Source organism: Macaca nemestrina, chromosome 12, assembly GCF_043159975.1.
Source record: "Macaca nemestrina isolate mMacNem1 chromosome 12, mMacNem.hap1, whole genome shotgun sequence".
Taxonomy (NCBI): Eukaryota; Metazoa; Chordata; class Mammalia; order Primates; family Cercopithecidae; genus Macaca; species Macaca nemestrina.
This window is the reverse complement of record NC_092136.1, coordinates 114,309,222-114,324,876: the sequence shown is the minus strand read 5'-3', so window position 1 is coordinate 114,324,876 and position 15,655 is coordinate 114,309,222. Positions and strand designations below refer to the sequence as shown.

The 15,655-nt window shown below is 38.2% G+C and overlaps 2 protein-coding genes across 4 annotated transcripts; one reads left to right on the top strand and one right to left on the bottom strand.

Moving 5' to 3' along the window:
- Positions 1–213: 213 nt before the first annotated feature.
- On the bottom strand, positions 214–9,557 carry LOC105476469 (RNA binding motif protein 7). 3 transcript variants are annotated; one of them, XM_011732445.2, is made up of 5 exons: positions 9,347–9,557; positions 8,259–8,421; positions 7,263–7,350; positions 4,561–4,654; positions 214–3,159 (listed from the first exon to the last, which is right to left on the bottom strand). In XM_011732445.2, exons 1-5 carry the CDS (start codon positions 9,440–9,442, stop codon positions 2,797–2,799), a joined length of 804 nt encoding a protein of 267 aa, XP_011730747.1. In that variant the 5' UTR covers positions 9,443–9,557; the 3' UTR covers positions 214–2,796. The 3 variants fall into 3 exon arrangements, with proteins under 3 accessions (XP_011730747.1, XP_011730748.1, XP_011730749.1); XM_011732446.2 differs by having other exon boundaries at positions 4,561–4,651; XM_011732447.3 differs by lacking the exon at positions 9,347–9,557 and adding an exon at positions 9,107–9,314.
- Positions 9,558–9,782: 225 nt separating this feature from the next.
- On the top strand, positions 9,783–10,342 carry C12H11orf71 (chromosome 12 C11orf71 homolog). The gene has a single exon (XM_071075613.1). The coding sequence runs from the start codon at positions 9,783–9,785 to the stop codon at positions 10,164–10,166; it is 384 nt and encodes a 127-aa protein (XP_070931714.1). The 3' UTR covers positions 10,167–10,342.
- Positions 10,343–15,655: the final 5,313 nt, after the last annotated feature.

Here is a 15,655-nt window from a genome sequence, read left to right as displayed (position 1 = left end):
TGAGTATTTTGTACTTAAGTCAGAGGCCACTGACGCTTTAATTCAGGCGAGTGACAGATTTACATCTTCAGTTCTTAAGAGTGTGGAATGAATTTGAGGAAAAAACACTGGAAGCAGGAAAACATTAGGGTGTTCTGGGAATAATCCTCGAGAAAATTGCCTACTCTAAGATGGTAGCAGTGGGTATGGGGAAAGTGGGCACACACAACATAATCAGAAAGTGGCAGAAAAATTTTATTTTAGATGGGGAAAGGTAGAAAACACTAGGTTAAGTATAAAGGGATTTCTTTACTATAGTACTTGTCAGAAATTTTACAGTGCTGTTTTTGAGTAAAAGTAAGTCACACAATAACACAAAATGGCTTCCACACTTTTGATTTTTTGTTTTTTTTTTTTTTAGAACACCTTTTGAGACTAGCGTTCCATGGGAAACACTCTGGGAGAAACTGTTCTCCCACAAAAATAGTCTCTTCTTCCTTTCTGTTCTTGCAGCTCTTGATATAGATGGAGCATCCGAAATCTGAAATCTGAAGTGCTCCGAAATATGAACGTTTTTGAGTGCCAACACAGATGTGACACTCAAGGCAAATGCTCACAGGAGCACTCTGGATTTTCAGACTTGGGATGCTCAACCGACAAACATTAAAGCAAATATTCCGGAATCCAAAACACTTCCCAAGCATTTTGGATAAGGGATGCTCAACCCGTACTTAGGAGTTGTCTCACCAGCTATATTCAATTTTTTAAGGCTGTCTTGTCCTGTCCCTTTACGCAATACATGTATTTAGTTTGGTTACTTTCAGCTCACTGAAAGTGAAGTGAAAAAGAAGATTCACTGGAACTTCACAAGCTTCCCTCAAAATGCCATTGAAAAAGATTATTCTGAGTTAGGGTCATCGGTTAACCAATATGAAAGGATCTGACCCACAGATAAAGTTGTATTAGGCCGAGCACAGTGGCTCACGCCTGTAATTCCAGCACTTCGGGAGGCCGAGGTAGGTGGATCACTTGAGGTCAGGAGTTTGAGACCAGCCTGGCCAATATGGCGAAACCCCACCTGTACTAAAAATACAAAAACTAGCCGGGCGTGGTGGTGGGTGCCTGTAATCCCAGCTACTCAGGAGGCTGAGGCAGGAGAATCACTTGAACCTGGGAAGTGGAGGTTGCAGTGAGCTGAGATCCTGCCATTGCACTCTAGCCTGGGTGTCGTAGCAAGACTGCCTCAAACAAACAAAAACAAACATGCAGTATTAACCTTTGTTAACATCTACAAACCTACTAAGTTTTCATACAGATAAGATACTCAAAAATAATAATCTCATTGGAAACAAATTCTGTGAAATTGCTTAAGCAAACGAATTGTTTATCTTAATTCTATACTGAGTAGTTGAATAGCTCCATTTACTTAGATACAGAAAAACTGAATTCATTTATAAACAGGAAATCTAAGTGTACTTTAACTCCTAGAGACCACTGAGGGTAACTAAAGTACTCTAAACTATAATTGAGGGGTCACTGAAAATCTGATTCTGAAACATCATGCTCTGTATGTACAAAAGATGTATTTCAGGATGCTCAAAATTAAAGAACTGACATTCTAAACAGCAGGCAATCAGTGAATAAAAGTATGTTGGTAATTCTTTGTATACAATGTCTCTGAAGTCAGTGACATAAAAAAAAATAACACACACCCTTCATTTTATATTTTCAGTATATTAAAAAGGAACAGTACAAATGCTGTGGTATTAAAAAGGATCCTTATTTTTCAAAGAATGAACTTTTATAAACAATTCTGTAATGAAATTAAAACAGTATCTTAATACATTGTTTTTGTTAAACAAGATTTTAAATTTTTAAAATTAGAAAACGTTGAGATTAAACTCTTTCAAAGGTTCAAACAAAAAAACAACCTGTACAATCTCCATTAATGTGTCTTTGTACACATCCTGGGCACTTTGAAAATGTTAAAGTTTTTAACGTTTGACTGACAGAGGCAGCACTTAAAGGCTCCATGAATCTTTCTTCCGAAAAAGTATGCTTTCAGTAAAACATTTTACCATTTTATCTAACTATGCACTGACACTTTTGTTCTTCCTGAAAAGGGGATTTATCCTAACATTGTATTTTTAAGGTAAAAATATACATGTAGAGATATTTTAACTTCCTGAGTGACTTATACCTCAAATGTGATTTAATGAACAATTTCTAAATTTTAGAGTGAAACAATATGTGTAGGTCTACACATGTATCTTCAACTAGGGTAAAGCTCAAGAGCATGTCACAGAATTTATACCTAAATTATCTAAGAAGTTAAGCAATGACTTTATCCCCAAACTTTACCAATAAGTCTTCTCAAATAGAATGTTAGTAAAATGAATCACTGAAAAGTTATATTTTTGAATTAACAAAATACCAGTAGCCATTTTAGACTGTCAACTTGGACATTTTCTTGATTCACTAGCAAGAAATTTCTTGCAATACAAAAAGATAACAAATAATTAAAATATCTGCTTTATCATATAACTTCACTCCCTCCTAAAGTGTCTAAAATGATTAGGAATTGTAGCACTTTCTTTTGCATAAAACCCTTTCCTCTTCATAAAACCCTGAGGTGAAAGGTTATTAATGTAATAAAACCACAATTCATTGTGTATTAAATTGTAGCTTTAAAAAAATGTATAAAGAAATGTGACAACTTGTAAAGCTGCTCTGTACAGTTTTTCAACAAAATATTTCCATATCAACTTAGTCGAAGGGCCTAAAATGACCCTATAAAAACAATGTCCTTTTAACACGTTAGTGTCGAGATGAACGCCATTTTCCATCTCTACTACTGTCTCTTCTGTTTTCATAATCATGGCTCCAGCCATCATGATTCCTATCTTCATAGAAGAAATCATCTCTGTTTCCTCTGTAATGATGGTCAGAACCATGATCAGTGTAACGCTGTTCCCGGCTATAATGTCTATCTGCTAGGTAGGGATGAGAATTCATTCTGACTTTACGCTGTGATGACGGTGTATCTTGGCGCCACTGAGAGCTTGAAGACTGGTTAAAACTGTGACTGTGTGATTGAACTGATGGTGAAAATCCTGACTGATCCAGAGGTGGAGAACCAAATTTTCCACCATACGACATTTGTCTCAAAGTACTGTTCATCTGAGGAAGAGGAAAAGCAGAAATGTTAATACTTCTAGATACCAAAGCCAATACGTATTTGGTCAGTTAATGGATAATGAAAGAAAATAAAGTCACTCTTGCCTAGAGGGATCCTAAATTGAACACAACTAAAGTAGTACAATAGCCTCAATCATTCCAATTTATACCTATGAAATATATATACATACATAATACTCTTTGTCCTCAAGAATGCAACTCAGAATAAGTCACACAAAATGACTATAATGCAAAAATCACTGTGTAAAAAACATAAAGAATCAGGAGGTCAGTATCATTAGGAAAGGTTTCATGAAGGTGGCATATGATCTGGGTATTAAAACAATGGATGGAATATTTGAAGAAAATATTTTAAGGGGGAGATATGCCAAGAAAAGGAAATTGTGCAAACAAAAATAAGAGGGAAACACAGAACAGGTTCACAGAATACCAAGTAATTCTGGTTGAGACAGGTTACGGATTGTAATAAGTAGTAAACAATGAAAGGTAAGGCTACAGGGTTTACTGGAATCAGACAGTAAGAATCGCTAATAATTGGGCTAGAGAAATCTGACTTTATCTTACAAACAAGGGAAAGTCAATGTGCAAGAAGATAAACAAAACAGAATTTTAATATTAATTCTGAAATGGTGTGCAAGATGAACTAGGGAGGGGGAAATGGGGGCATAATTGACTAGACCGGTGGTTCCCAAATTCTGCCTGTGGAAAATATTAGCATATGATCATTTTTATTTTAATAGTCTACAGTAAAATTAGAAAAATAGACAATATGTACATAAAAGGTAACATCCTCTATACTGGTCTCTCAAATTGATTTTCACGTCTATATTTCATTTTGTAGACCTATGAAATACAAAAGTCTGGGGACTACAAGCCAAGATCATGATTTGGGTACCAAATAGTTACCAACAGCTTCCTACCTGAACAAGTGATGACAAAGATGAAACAGTAGAAGATAGCTAAGATTTTAAGCCTAGTCTCATGATGATGTTACCACCAGCAGAAAAAAAGGTTAAGTTTAAAATGGAACTGGTCTAGAAGACCCAAGTTTATGATAAGTCACTCAGGATAGGGTACAAGAGCATCAGACAATGAGTAAATGATGGTTGAAAAGAAAAACAAATGTAAAAGCAGTTTGACTTCTATTTATCTTCAGTCTCTTAAGTGTATATTTCAGCCCAGTGAAAACTAAAATGAGTGCTCAATCTACAAAGATCATGCTAGTCTAACAAAAATTTGAGAAAAAATTTTTCTTGAGGACTAAAGGAATAAAACCTCCAACTTAACAGAGTTAATTAAAAATCAGTTATTTGGTACAATATGAACATTTTAACTAAGGATGAATTTTTTTTGGCAACTCAAGTTGAAAAATAGTCAACCTACCACTGCTTGTCTCTGAAAATTTTCTGGAGAAGAGAAAGATCTCTGAATTATCTGAGCTGATGAAGTCATGTTATCCATAGTCCTTTCGTACCTGCTAAAAAGAAAACCAACATATAACCATTCATTCACTAAATACTTACTAAATGACAACCATGAGCAAAACACATTTCTCAAAGGTTGGCATGAATAACACAGACAAGGTATCTGCTCCCATGCAGCCAGAATAAGAATACAGACAACAGGATATTTTCTCATGATTGTAAGTGATAAAATGTCTGATTAAAGATCAAGTAGAAGTGAAACAGATAGGAGGTTCCCCTATCTTTTAGCTGGTGAGGGACTGCCTTTCTAAAAAGGTGACATTTGTAGCTAGAACTGAACACCAAGGTTACCAAGAGGCAAAAACTTCCCAGCTGAAGGACTAGTGCAGGGGTGAGCAAGTATAGACAGTGGGTCAAGCTGCCAAATTCAGTTTTCCCTAAACAAAGTGTTATTGGAACATAGCCACACCATTGTTTTTGTATTATCTATGGCTACTTAAGTGCTACAATGGCAGAGACAGAAACAGTATCTTCTGCAAAGTCTAAAATATTAACTATATGGCCTTTTCTAGAAATAATTTGTCAGTCCCTGAGCTAATGCAAAGACCTAGACTGAAAACTAAAATGAAAAGAATTTGATTGACTGGATATGTGGAATGAGGGAAGAAATGAAGGATCAAATCTAGACTTTTGGCTTGAGCAATTAGGTAGACATTTCCTGAGGCAGAAGAGAGAGAGGTTTTGGGAGGTAAGGAATTAAGAGTTCTGTAACATACACAGGATATTACTTTTGAGGATTTATACCTTATTCCTTATTTATTAAAGGGATAACTTGCTCTACAGAAAAGCTCACTTTAAAAATGTTTTAAATTATTTTAAAATATCTTTAGAATCCTGTAACCAACTGGCTAGTCTTACAGTTTGGATCTTTTAATTTTAGCCTTTCTCAAATCAGATTATATATTATCTGTATGCTAAGGGAGGAATACAATTTATAGTATAGAAATTATAAACTCTCTAGCCTTTGATTAAAACCAAAGTATTTACTTGTACTTTTTTTTTTTTTCCCCAAAGAAATTCTTTAAATAGAGAGAGTGCCTTGCTATGTTGCCTAGGCTGGTCCCAAACTCAAGGCCTCAAGTGGTTCTCCCACCACAGCCTTCCAAGTAGCCGGGACTATAGGAATGGGTCACTGCACCTGTTTTTTCCTCCTCACGAAATTCTAAGAGGGAAAACTTTATTTTCCTCTACCTAGGTTGCCTTTGAAGACTCCATTAAAGTGGCTGGAAGTGCTTTAAATTCCAACTTTACTAAGAAATGTTTAAACACTATTAATTAATTTCAGCTAACAAGAAAGAACACCGGGAGGGTACATTTTTTGCACTATTGCTTGCTCACTATCCACCTTCCAGTATCTCTTCATATCCATCCACTTCTCTCCAGCTCATGACACTACCTTAATCTAAACTATCAACCTCATCCATCAATAGCTTCCAACATCAATACTTTGCTACCAAAAGCTTCCTCACTGCTCTATTTTCACTCTTGTCCCCTCCAATCCATTCTCCCATTGCAACCAAACAACTCTTAAAATATAAACTTGTTCCTACCAGTACCTTACCTAAAACATTTCACTGCCTTCCTACTCGATTTTAGGGTAAATCTCAAAATCCTGATTATAGTTTACAAGACCCTCTCCAGCGTATCTACCAAAATCCCCTACTGCTCTCCATTTTCATTCATTAGGATCTAGGTACACTGGCTTCTTTCAGTTCCACATTCATCTATATCATCTCCTTCTCCTAAAATTTTCTCAAAGCCCTTTCTACTCTTTCTTTACAGAACTTATTACAGTAATTGAACAGGTATTCACAAAAATATATATATGTGCCTTCATTTAGACTTTAAGCTCCCCTAGATAATATATCATAGTGGCTGGGCTCAATCACACTACACTGCCTGGGTTTGAATCCCAGCCCACTGAATCTGAGCAAGTTAACCTCCATCTTTCATTTCCCTTTATATATAAGGTAGAGATAAAAATAATATCTACCCTCATAAAACTGCTGTGAGGAATAAATGAAATCATACATGTAAAAGATTTGGTGAAGAACCTGAGATATGGCAGGTATTTATTAAATCTTCCTTAAATGACTGTTAAATAGCTCTATGGATACACCCGGAAAAACTGTCCCTGGTAAAATATTAACCTCCCCAAAGCAAATAAAATTATTTAAGTAAATATGATACTTTCTAATACTCAGTACCTGAAGGGATTTTACAAATCATTTAATTCAACTTCTTTTCCTTACACATGGGAAGATAGGACTAAAGAAAGGAGACTAGCTCAAGATTACACAATTGATAGATGCAGACCTAGAATCCAATTCTAGGAATTCTTAGTCCAATACTCTGCTGACTAATTGGTATTTTTAACTATAAGTAACAACCAATTAATGATTGTAAAATAAATTAATGTTTTTAAATGAAATAGTAAGTAATGCAAGTAGTGAGGGTAAATAATGTTTTGAGAAATTTTGTTTCAAGTGTATACATGTACTGTACACGTATGTGGGGATGGTTATGTCGCTCATGTGTTTTGAGGCTATTCCCTGTAAGAAATCCTGATAAGTGATCTTAACAATAAGTGAGAAATATTACCTGCTAGGAGACGTGGAGGTAGGGCTTGAATTTCCAACATGATGCTGGGGATATGACAAACTGACATCTTGCGAGGCATGACTACTTCCTAAAGTGAAATAATTTGAAAAATTATTCTTGATAGAAAATCTAATTTGAAATTTTGTCTTCCCCACCTGAAATCACTCCAAAAAGGTAAACACAATCTAAAAGAGAAAAATCTCAAACTGCTGGCCCAGCGCGGTGGCTCACACCTGTAATCCCAGCACTTTGGGAGGCTGAGGTGGGCAGATTTCTTGAGGCCAGGAGTTTGAGACCAGCCTGACCAACATGGTGAAACCCCATCTCTACTAAAAATACAAAGAATTAGCCAGGCGTGGTGGCGTGCACCTGTAATCCCAGCTACTCAGGAGGCTAAGGCAGGAGAATCGCTTGAACCTGGGAGGTGGAGGTTGCAGTGAGCTGAGATTGTGCCACTGCACTCCAGCCGAGGGTAAGACTCCCACTCAAAAAAAAATCTTGAACTGCTGTAGACTGCTTTACGGCTTCATCAGAGTGAAAATTATAAGTGTATAATATCAGATAAGCAAAACAAAGCATTCCATAAATATCCAATCTGACCACAATTTTCTGATCTCCACCCTAAATTGTAAGACTGGATACATGGACAGTTTCATCCTCACATGATCAAGAATCAAAATATATGCAAGTAATTACCAAGCAGCCAGGAGAAGCATTTTCAGAAAATAAACCTAGCTCTTTTCAGAGCACCCAAGCCCAACTCTCTTAGTGATACAGTTTATGTTCTTTTCACTAACCCAAAATGAAACTTTAAGCTCAGTTTTAAAATTATAATTTCAAAATCCATGTGTCAATGTTACCTGTTTTCAAGATAAAGTTTGCTAATCACAATGCTTAAGAAAGCAGTTTCATCTACAAATAAGAGGTTCTTTAAAACTGAATAATAAATTTAAAAACAGCAGGAAACAATGCCCCCTAACCTCAATGGACATTTACCTGATCTAAATTGAATTTTGATAGGCCTTCCGTAAAGTTTGATTCCATTAAGTAGATTCATTGCATAAGGAACAGATACTTCATGTTTGAAATTCACAAACGCAAACTGCTTTGGTTTACCATCCTTATCTTTTGGAATTTTCACCTTTATTACTGGCCCAGCCTACAAACAAAAAGGTGTTTAGAATTTAAATAAAGCAACTAAAGGAAAACACTCAAATTTTACAAATACGAGACGTCAAAGTTTATAAACAACAGAAATGTAATCAGAAACTTCTTTTAAAAATGATGCACGGATTTCCATTTTGGCTACAGTAAACATCCTAGTTATGATCGAACATTAGATTTATTTGGGGAAGGGGGCCATTAAGAAACTGGAAACACAATCACTTTCGCAGTTCACAGCACTGTATGGGCCTCTTAGCATAGTGAACAATCGCCATTATTTTGCCACTCCATGAAAATGAACATTTATCAAGAACAAGAGAATGATTTTCTTGAACCAAAAACTGACTTTTGTATTGATTAATCAAACAATACCAGTTATTAGGGGATAGGGATGGGGGGAATGGGATACTCAGAATTTTCCACACATTTTAATATAGCAACACTAAAATACTGTTTTTCTACGGAGTACTTAACGATTTTATTTTACATATTTTAATAATGTTGCAATTTGATAAGCAAACTTTAAGGGAAAACTGACACAAATAAATTAAAATATTAAGTTCACCAAAGACAAATTATCCTAAGTGGAAAATGAGAACAGGAGGGATAAGAAAAAGCACTGCTCAACGAAGACCCTACACACACACTATGTTCCCAAGGATGCCTGGATCTCCAATTACCCCAAACTTGACCGATGATCCCTCCACCACCTTTAGTCGTCACTTTTGGCCTAAACGAACCAAGATCTTCCAGAAAAGCGACACCCAGCGAGCGTTTCGCAACCCAGACGCGCCCTTCACCCCCAAACAGCCACCAGTCGGGTCCCCTGACAGCCACGAAAAGAAAAAGGGGTGGTCGCTGGGCCAGGCCCTAGGCGAGACGCAAAACGAAAGGCAAAAGAGCCGAAGTCATCTGCTTACCTGGTGGAAAAGCTCGAAAAGGAGCTCCTCGGTCACTTTCGTTTCAAGGTTGCCCACAAAGAGAGTCCGATCCGCTTCCGCCGCCGCCGTCCCCATCTCAGCGTCGCCCCCTCCCTAACCTGGCCAAAAGGTCGAGGCCGACGCACCCACTGCGCATTCACGGAAGCCCCACGTCCTCACGCTCCCTGGCGTCACCAACGGAAACGTCCGTTGCGCTTGCTCTCAGCGGGCGTCGACTTGTGCGGACGGAGTGCGCATGCTCGCCAGGATAGCGCTCGATAAAGGCAGGGCGGTGTCTGGCTTTTCCGCAGGCTCAGTTATGGCTTCCGGTGTGGTTAGTCACCCGGTCCGAGACAGGCTGAACTGATCTGGGGAGCCGCGAAGGGCCTGCCTTGACCGAGGGACGTAACGCAAATACTGCGGGTGGTGTTTGAAGATGGCCCTGAACAATGTGTCCCTGTCCGCCGGTGATCAGAGGAGCAGGGTGGCCCACGGCTCTTCCCACAGCGACCTCAGACCGCGGGCGTCAGCGTTGGCAATGGTCTCTGGAGACGGCTTCCTCGTTTCCAGACCTGAAGCGATTCATCTAGGACCTCGGCAGGCTTTGCGACCAAGCGTTCGTGCCGAGAGCCGTCGAGTGAATGGTGGCGGCCGCAGCCCAACCCGCTTTATAAACGGAAGGGAACCGGATGGCCGGGGCCGGAGCCGCCAGGCCAGATTCTCACCTTACCCTGGCGTTGAACCCGACCTCCTAAGAAGTGTGCTGCAACAGCGTTTGATTGCATTAGGAGGTGTCATCGCGGCTCGAATTTCAGTTTAAACGACCGCCTTTCCTCCTTTCCTCTGGCCCTCACTTACCTTGTGAAGAGGCCTTTTTAAAATCCTTTCTTGGTGTAGCAGCAATCTTGTTGTCTTATTTTTAGATGAATGTATTTTCATTTAATACGTGGGAGTTATATGAATATATCCTAGCACTAACGGAAGTGTAACAGTTAATTGATTTAGGTGGTTTTATGCAGCCAGAATGATTGGATCAGGAAAGGGGTGGAAGGGATATTCTTAGGTCGTCACAAAGCTGAGCTGATGGGATCATCCTCCCCAGAGGTCAACAATCCATTCGTTAACTCAGACACTTTACCTTTACTTCTGTTGGCGAAAAAGTACTCCTTTTTATTACAGTGATTTATCCTTCCATCTTTTCCTTGACATTTACCATCTTCCATCTCTCCCTTCACTTTTTTCAGATGTGTCTACAAACAAACAACAATCTCAGTCGCACTAAAAATAAGAACAAAACCTAAACCTTACTGTTCTTTCCAATTATTAACTCAGTTTACATTCCTTTCTTTGGCAAAGGTTGCAAATTTTTACTTTATATTTGTAATTTTACTATTTGCATTCAGTCCCAGCGCCTTAATCTGAATCTGCTGTCCTAAAGTACACTGGTGAAAACATTAGTTGTACAATCTCCAATCAGAAAACTCTTCATCTCACTGTAGTGCCCTCCTTGAAATTTGTGTTTACTCATTAAACTGACAATATTTGGGGATCCCTGTAGTAAACACTGTGTATGAACTTTACACAGTCTGGCCATCAAGAAAGATCACGGAGTATATTCTAGATGGGGAGGCTACTAAGTGAATAGGAATCACCACACTGGGCTGTGTGAAGATAAGTACTGGTTGCAGTGGCTTTTTTTTTTTTTTTTTCCTTCATAATACTGCACTGTCCTGGTTCTTCTCTTACCTGGCTGATCACTCCTTAAATTTGCTGATATTTTTGTTCTCTTAAGCATACATTTTAAAGGGTGGTATTGTGAGATAGTTACTGGGTTTTGTAAGTGCCAGCTCTTCATATAAGCAGGTAGACTAGCTTTTTCCCAGCAGACGCTTGTCTGTTTAGACTTCCTTAAAATAATTACGTTCAAATAAAGCAAAATCTCCATACACCACATAGTATTGAATTGTTAGAACTACATGTTAAGAATGTTGAGTCAACAAGATAGCTTCCATAAGAGGGTGAATTAATGTAGTGAGAATTCTAGAAACCAGATCATAGGAAGAATGATTAAAAGAATAGTAATATCTACCTTTTATTGAGTGCTATGTGCAAGTCAATGTGCTAGGACTTTTATTGTTTATAGAGATATTTATTGAGAACTTACTCTGTACCTGCTACTGCCTGCAGTAAGCACTTAGAATAAAGTGGTAAACATGATAAAGTATCTGTTCCTAAGGAACTTTGTATGTTATTTGATTCTCACAGCAGCCCATAAGGGAGTACTTTACTTTCATTTTGTTGCTGAAAAACAGTCTGAAGGTGATAAAATAAACTTTCCAAGGTCATATAGCTAGTAAATGATAGAGCCCTGCAGCCTTTCAAATGAGGTTCCTCATCTGAATGCAGAAAAAAATGACTTGAGTAACTATTTTCTTAACTTTCCCAAGGATAATACATAACTAATATTTTTTTCAGATAACTAAAAAGAAGTTAGTTTGTAATATACAATGGATGCCTTAACCTGAGCATTACAAAAACCCGTGGTTGAGAAAGGAATTCCAAACTATAAACAGAGTTTTAGGCTGGGGAAGAAGAATAAAATTAAAGCTGAAGATAAAGAAGACTTTCTTAAAACTTAGAGATGCCTAGTAGTGAAAAATACCACCTCAAAAAGTAATGAATTAGTTGCCAGAAAGTTCAGATAGAGGCTGAATCTCATGAAGGGTTTTGTCAAAGGAATTCTCATAGTGTGAAATATGGCTAGATGGCTTCTTCATTTTTCCCCATTTAGTATATAATCCTATGCTTTAAAAAATAAACTCGGTTAAAGTTGGAAATGGGGAATCGGCAGATGAGAAGAGAAAAATTAGGTATGACACATCGGGTGACAATATCAGCAAATAAGGGCACCTGGGAGTGGAATAGGGTGCCATCAATTATGCTGAAGTGACAGGCAGACCAGTTGGCTCATAATTATCACCTACAAAATGATTGGGCACTAAATATGCCTTGAAAGCATATTTTTTAGCTTATGAGGGAAAAGAGGATGAGATTTGTCAAATGAAAGAACACAAGTCACAAAAGTACACAAAAGTGCTCAAGAACAAGGGAGGACCAAGTGGGAGTGTGACTTCATTTCTGTTTGTTCTGGAATGGGGTCATCAAGAATAGGGCTTTGGTTGAATAATAGTATATGTGCAGTAAAAAAGAAAATGGTGTGGTTTGTGTTTTGTTTGGCAAGAGGAGAACCTTGTTCACATAAATGCTCCATTATTTTAAATCTGAGTCAATGGATATCTAAATTCTTGTTCTTAACATGTGCAGTAGCATTCAAGTTACATTGTGACCCTCGAGTCACAACAAAGACTGTATTGTAGAAGCACAAACCAACATAAACCCCTTTTTAATTAAATTATCTAAAGCAGAGCCAACTAAGTTTCCCAAGAGCAGACCTTATTATTAAACATCCATATATTAGTGCACAAAATGAATTTTTATATAATATCAATGATTAAACATAGCATGTTGTCATTCTAAAATAGATGAGTTCTAAGAATAGTCCCAAACAATTACACTTCTGTAAGTTTTTTAAAAGCCATTGTAACTTTCAATTTGTTTTTACTGCCCCTACTTCTTACATCATACTGCAACTCGCTAGCATATGTTGAAATGGGGTCCTAATAAGATATTCACTTCCTCTATTCATCAGCACTAAAACTCCTAAAAAGCAGTTTTAAGAACTCTGAAAAAGAAGAGTTGTGTTATTTTTGTTTCGTTTTGTTTTAATATCCATTTGGAAGATTGAAAAAAGAGACCAATGAGATTGCTTCCCTCAATAGCCAGTCTGGTGATAAAGGTATCTTTAAGAGGGCTGACTTAGAAGGTAGAAAAGAAAAAGAAAGGAGAGCAAAAAGTCCAATAGGAAAGAGTAAGGTTCAACTGTCTTTCCAGCAAAATTAATTGTATGTCTTTCATTCCCTTGGTAAGTTTATCCAGATCCCACTAAGGTGCAGCTTTTGTTTTCTTAATTTCTATGAAGAGTGTACCAATTTTTCTAGCCAACAAAATGTATGTTTGAATACCTATGACTCTATACCACCTGTGTCCTTTCCTCATTGCCTATTTCCATTCAGTTGCAAAGTCCTGCCCAATTAAAATTCACAATGTATTTATGTTACCTTTTTGTAATCACTCTCATCACCTGCACTATATTTACCTGGATACGTAGCCTGTTTTCTTTGCCTCTGTCTCTCTACTTCATCCTAAATGTGCATAGCCTCCAAATTAATATTCCTAAAGCACATCTCTGATCACATGACGAATACTTCAGTGTTTCCAAAGTATGTTCTACAGAACTTTCACTAGAAATACAAGATACACCTTTGAAAAAAAGACATGAGGCCAATACATTTGACAAGCACATTATCACCTTCTTAGGGAGTCAATGTGTAAGGACATGTTAAAGGTTCAGAAAAAGAGACCTGTTTGATGTTGTTTCAACTAGTGTTTCACAAATTTCTTTGTCCATAAATTTAAAATCTTTGCATACTACTGCCTTCCTGAGGAGCCTCGCTTCTACAGAAACATAATTAGAAATGCCTTAGTTAAAAAGCTCCACTGGCTCCCTAGTGGATCCAATTTTTCAGTTGGTAGAAATGGATTTTTATATAGTGTGTCAGACTCTGGTAAGCTTCCAGAATTTTAGGAGTGGGGCACGGTGGGTCGGGCCTGTAGTCCCAGGCTGTAGGCTAAGGTGGGAGAATCCCTTGAGCCCAGGAGTTGGAGGAATGTAGTGAGCTATGATCACACCACTGCACTCCAGCCTGGCCAACAGAGGGAGACTCTCTCTAAACAAACAATGTTCTTCATTAGGCAGACGGGCTGGTTTTCTCACTCCTGGTTTGATAAGGTTCAACCCTGCCTTTACTGCACGTGATGACCCGTATCTATCAATGTCTTTGGCAAGTGGATAGGAGAAGGGAGGCAAGCCTGCAGCTGCAGATTCCCTAGACACTGAGGATCAAAATTGGCATTATTACTGATGACAGACATTAGGAACATCCACTGATGAATACAGGTGAGTGCAAGTGTTTCTTAACAATGCTAATGATGTATTTTCTTTTTAAAGTAACAATTTACTTGGCTCCTTATTTCACTAGAATATCTGAAGGCTGCCCTACTTCAAAATGCACTTCTAAATCGGAGGAAGAAAATGTTGCCTTCAACTTCCCGAAGACCTGAGAGTCACTGAAGCAGTGCAACTCTAATACATTGCACACTCCAAAACCATTCAAGACTTTCCATAGTGTGACCAAGCCGCATTGCCAGCCTTTTCTCCTTAATTCCCCCAGGTGGTTGCTGTTCTTCTCTGCATCTGTGGCTACGCCTGTGCTAGTCCCCTTAACTAAATTGCTTGTCCTTCTCATTTTCTGTCGGTTAAACTTTTATCCATCTCGTTTAGTAAATGGCTCCTTACATTCAAAGAACACACTTACTTTAACCAGGTTAAGCAAAAAATGGACTATACTGACAGAGAGCTGGGAAGGCAGAGGGCACCTCCTCTCTCACTCTGTGTTCAAGTGTTTGGGTGAGACTTCACATCTAATTCCAGGGATGGAGGTGTAATCGATGTCTTATCTCTCCTCTGTAGAAGCTCCCTGAGGGTAGGCAACATGTCTACATTTATCCTGTGCCCAAAGAGTACGTGAATGCCTGTTGAATGAATGAATAACCTTCACGGATAGGCTAGCTCTCCTTGGAATCAAAATCCAAAAATAGAACATGTCAGGAAGGCAAGGGCATAATTTATAGTCTCTTTGGTCTAAAATTATCTAGTTTCCTGGACAAATAAGAGTAACATGGTAAGATAAATTTTTCTTAAGGGATTAAATCAACCTGCCTGAAGGAATGCAACCTAAAGTTAGATCCTAATCCAAGATGTGGACAAATATTTATGAACATAAATATTTAATGCATTTAACATTTTTCTGTTTATAATTTTAAAAATCCCTGGAAACCTATGCCCAAAATAGATGATGGATTAAAAAAAGTCAATACCTGGCGGGGCGTGGTGGCTCATGCCTGTAATCCCAGCACTTTGGGAGGGCGAGGAGGGTGGATCAGAAGGTCAGGAGATTGAGACCATCCTAGCTAACATGGTGAAACTCCGTCTCTACTAAAAATACAAAAAGAATTAGCCAGGCCTGGTGGCGGGCACCTGTAGTCCCAGCTACTCTGGAGGCTGAGGCAGGAAGAATGGCATGAACCCAGGAGGCGGAGCTTGCACTGAGCCTAGATGGTGCCACTGCA

What these genes read in the sequence shown, in the direction of transcription:
- LOC105476469 (XM_011732445.2), bottom strand. Translation starts at nt 9,442, where the DNA reads ATGGGGACGGCGGCGGCGGAAGCGGATCGGACTCTCTTTGTGGGCAAC. An exon ending in TTTTCGAGCTTTTCCACCAG is followed by an intron (nt 8,422 to 9,346) that starts GTAAGCAGATGA and finishes TTTTGTTTGTAG; the next exon opens with GCTGGGCCAGTAATAAAGGT. An exon ending in CAAAATTCAATTTAGATCAG is followed by an intron (nt 7,351 to 8,258) that starts GTAAATGTCCAT and finishes ATTTCACTTTAG; the next exon opens with GAAGTAGTCATGCCTCGCAA.
- C12H11orf71 (XM_071075613.1), top strand. Translation starts at nt 9,783, where the DNA reads ATGGCCCTGAACAATGTGTCCCTGTCCGCCGGTGATCAGAGGAGCAGG.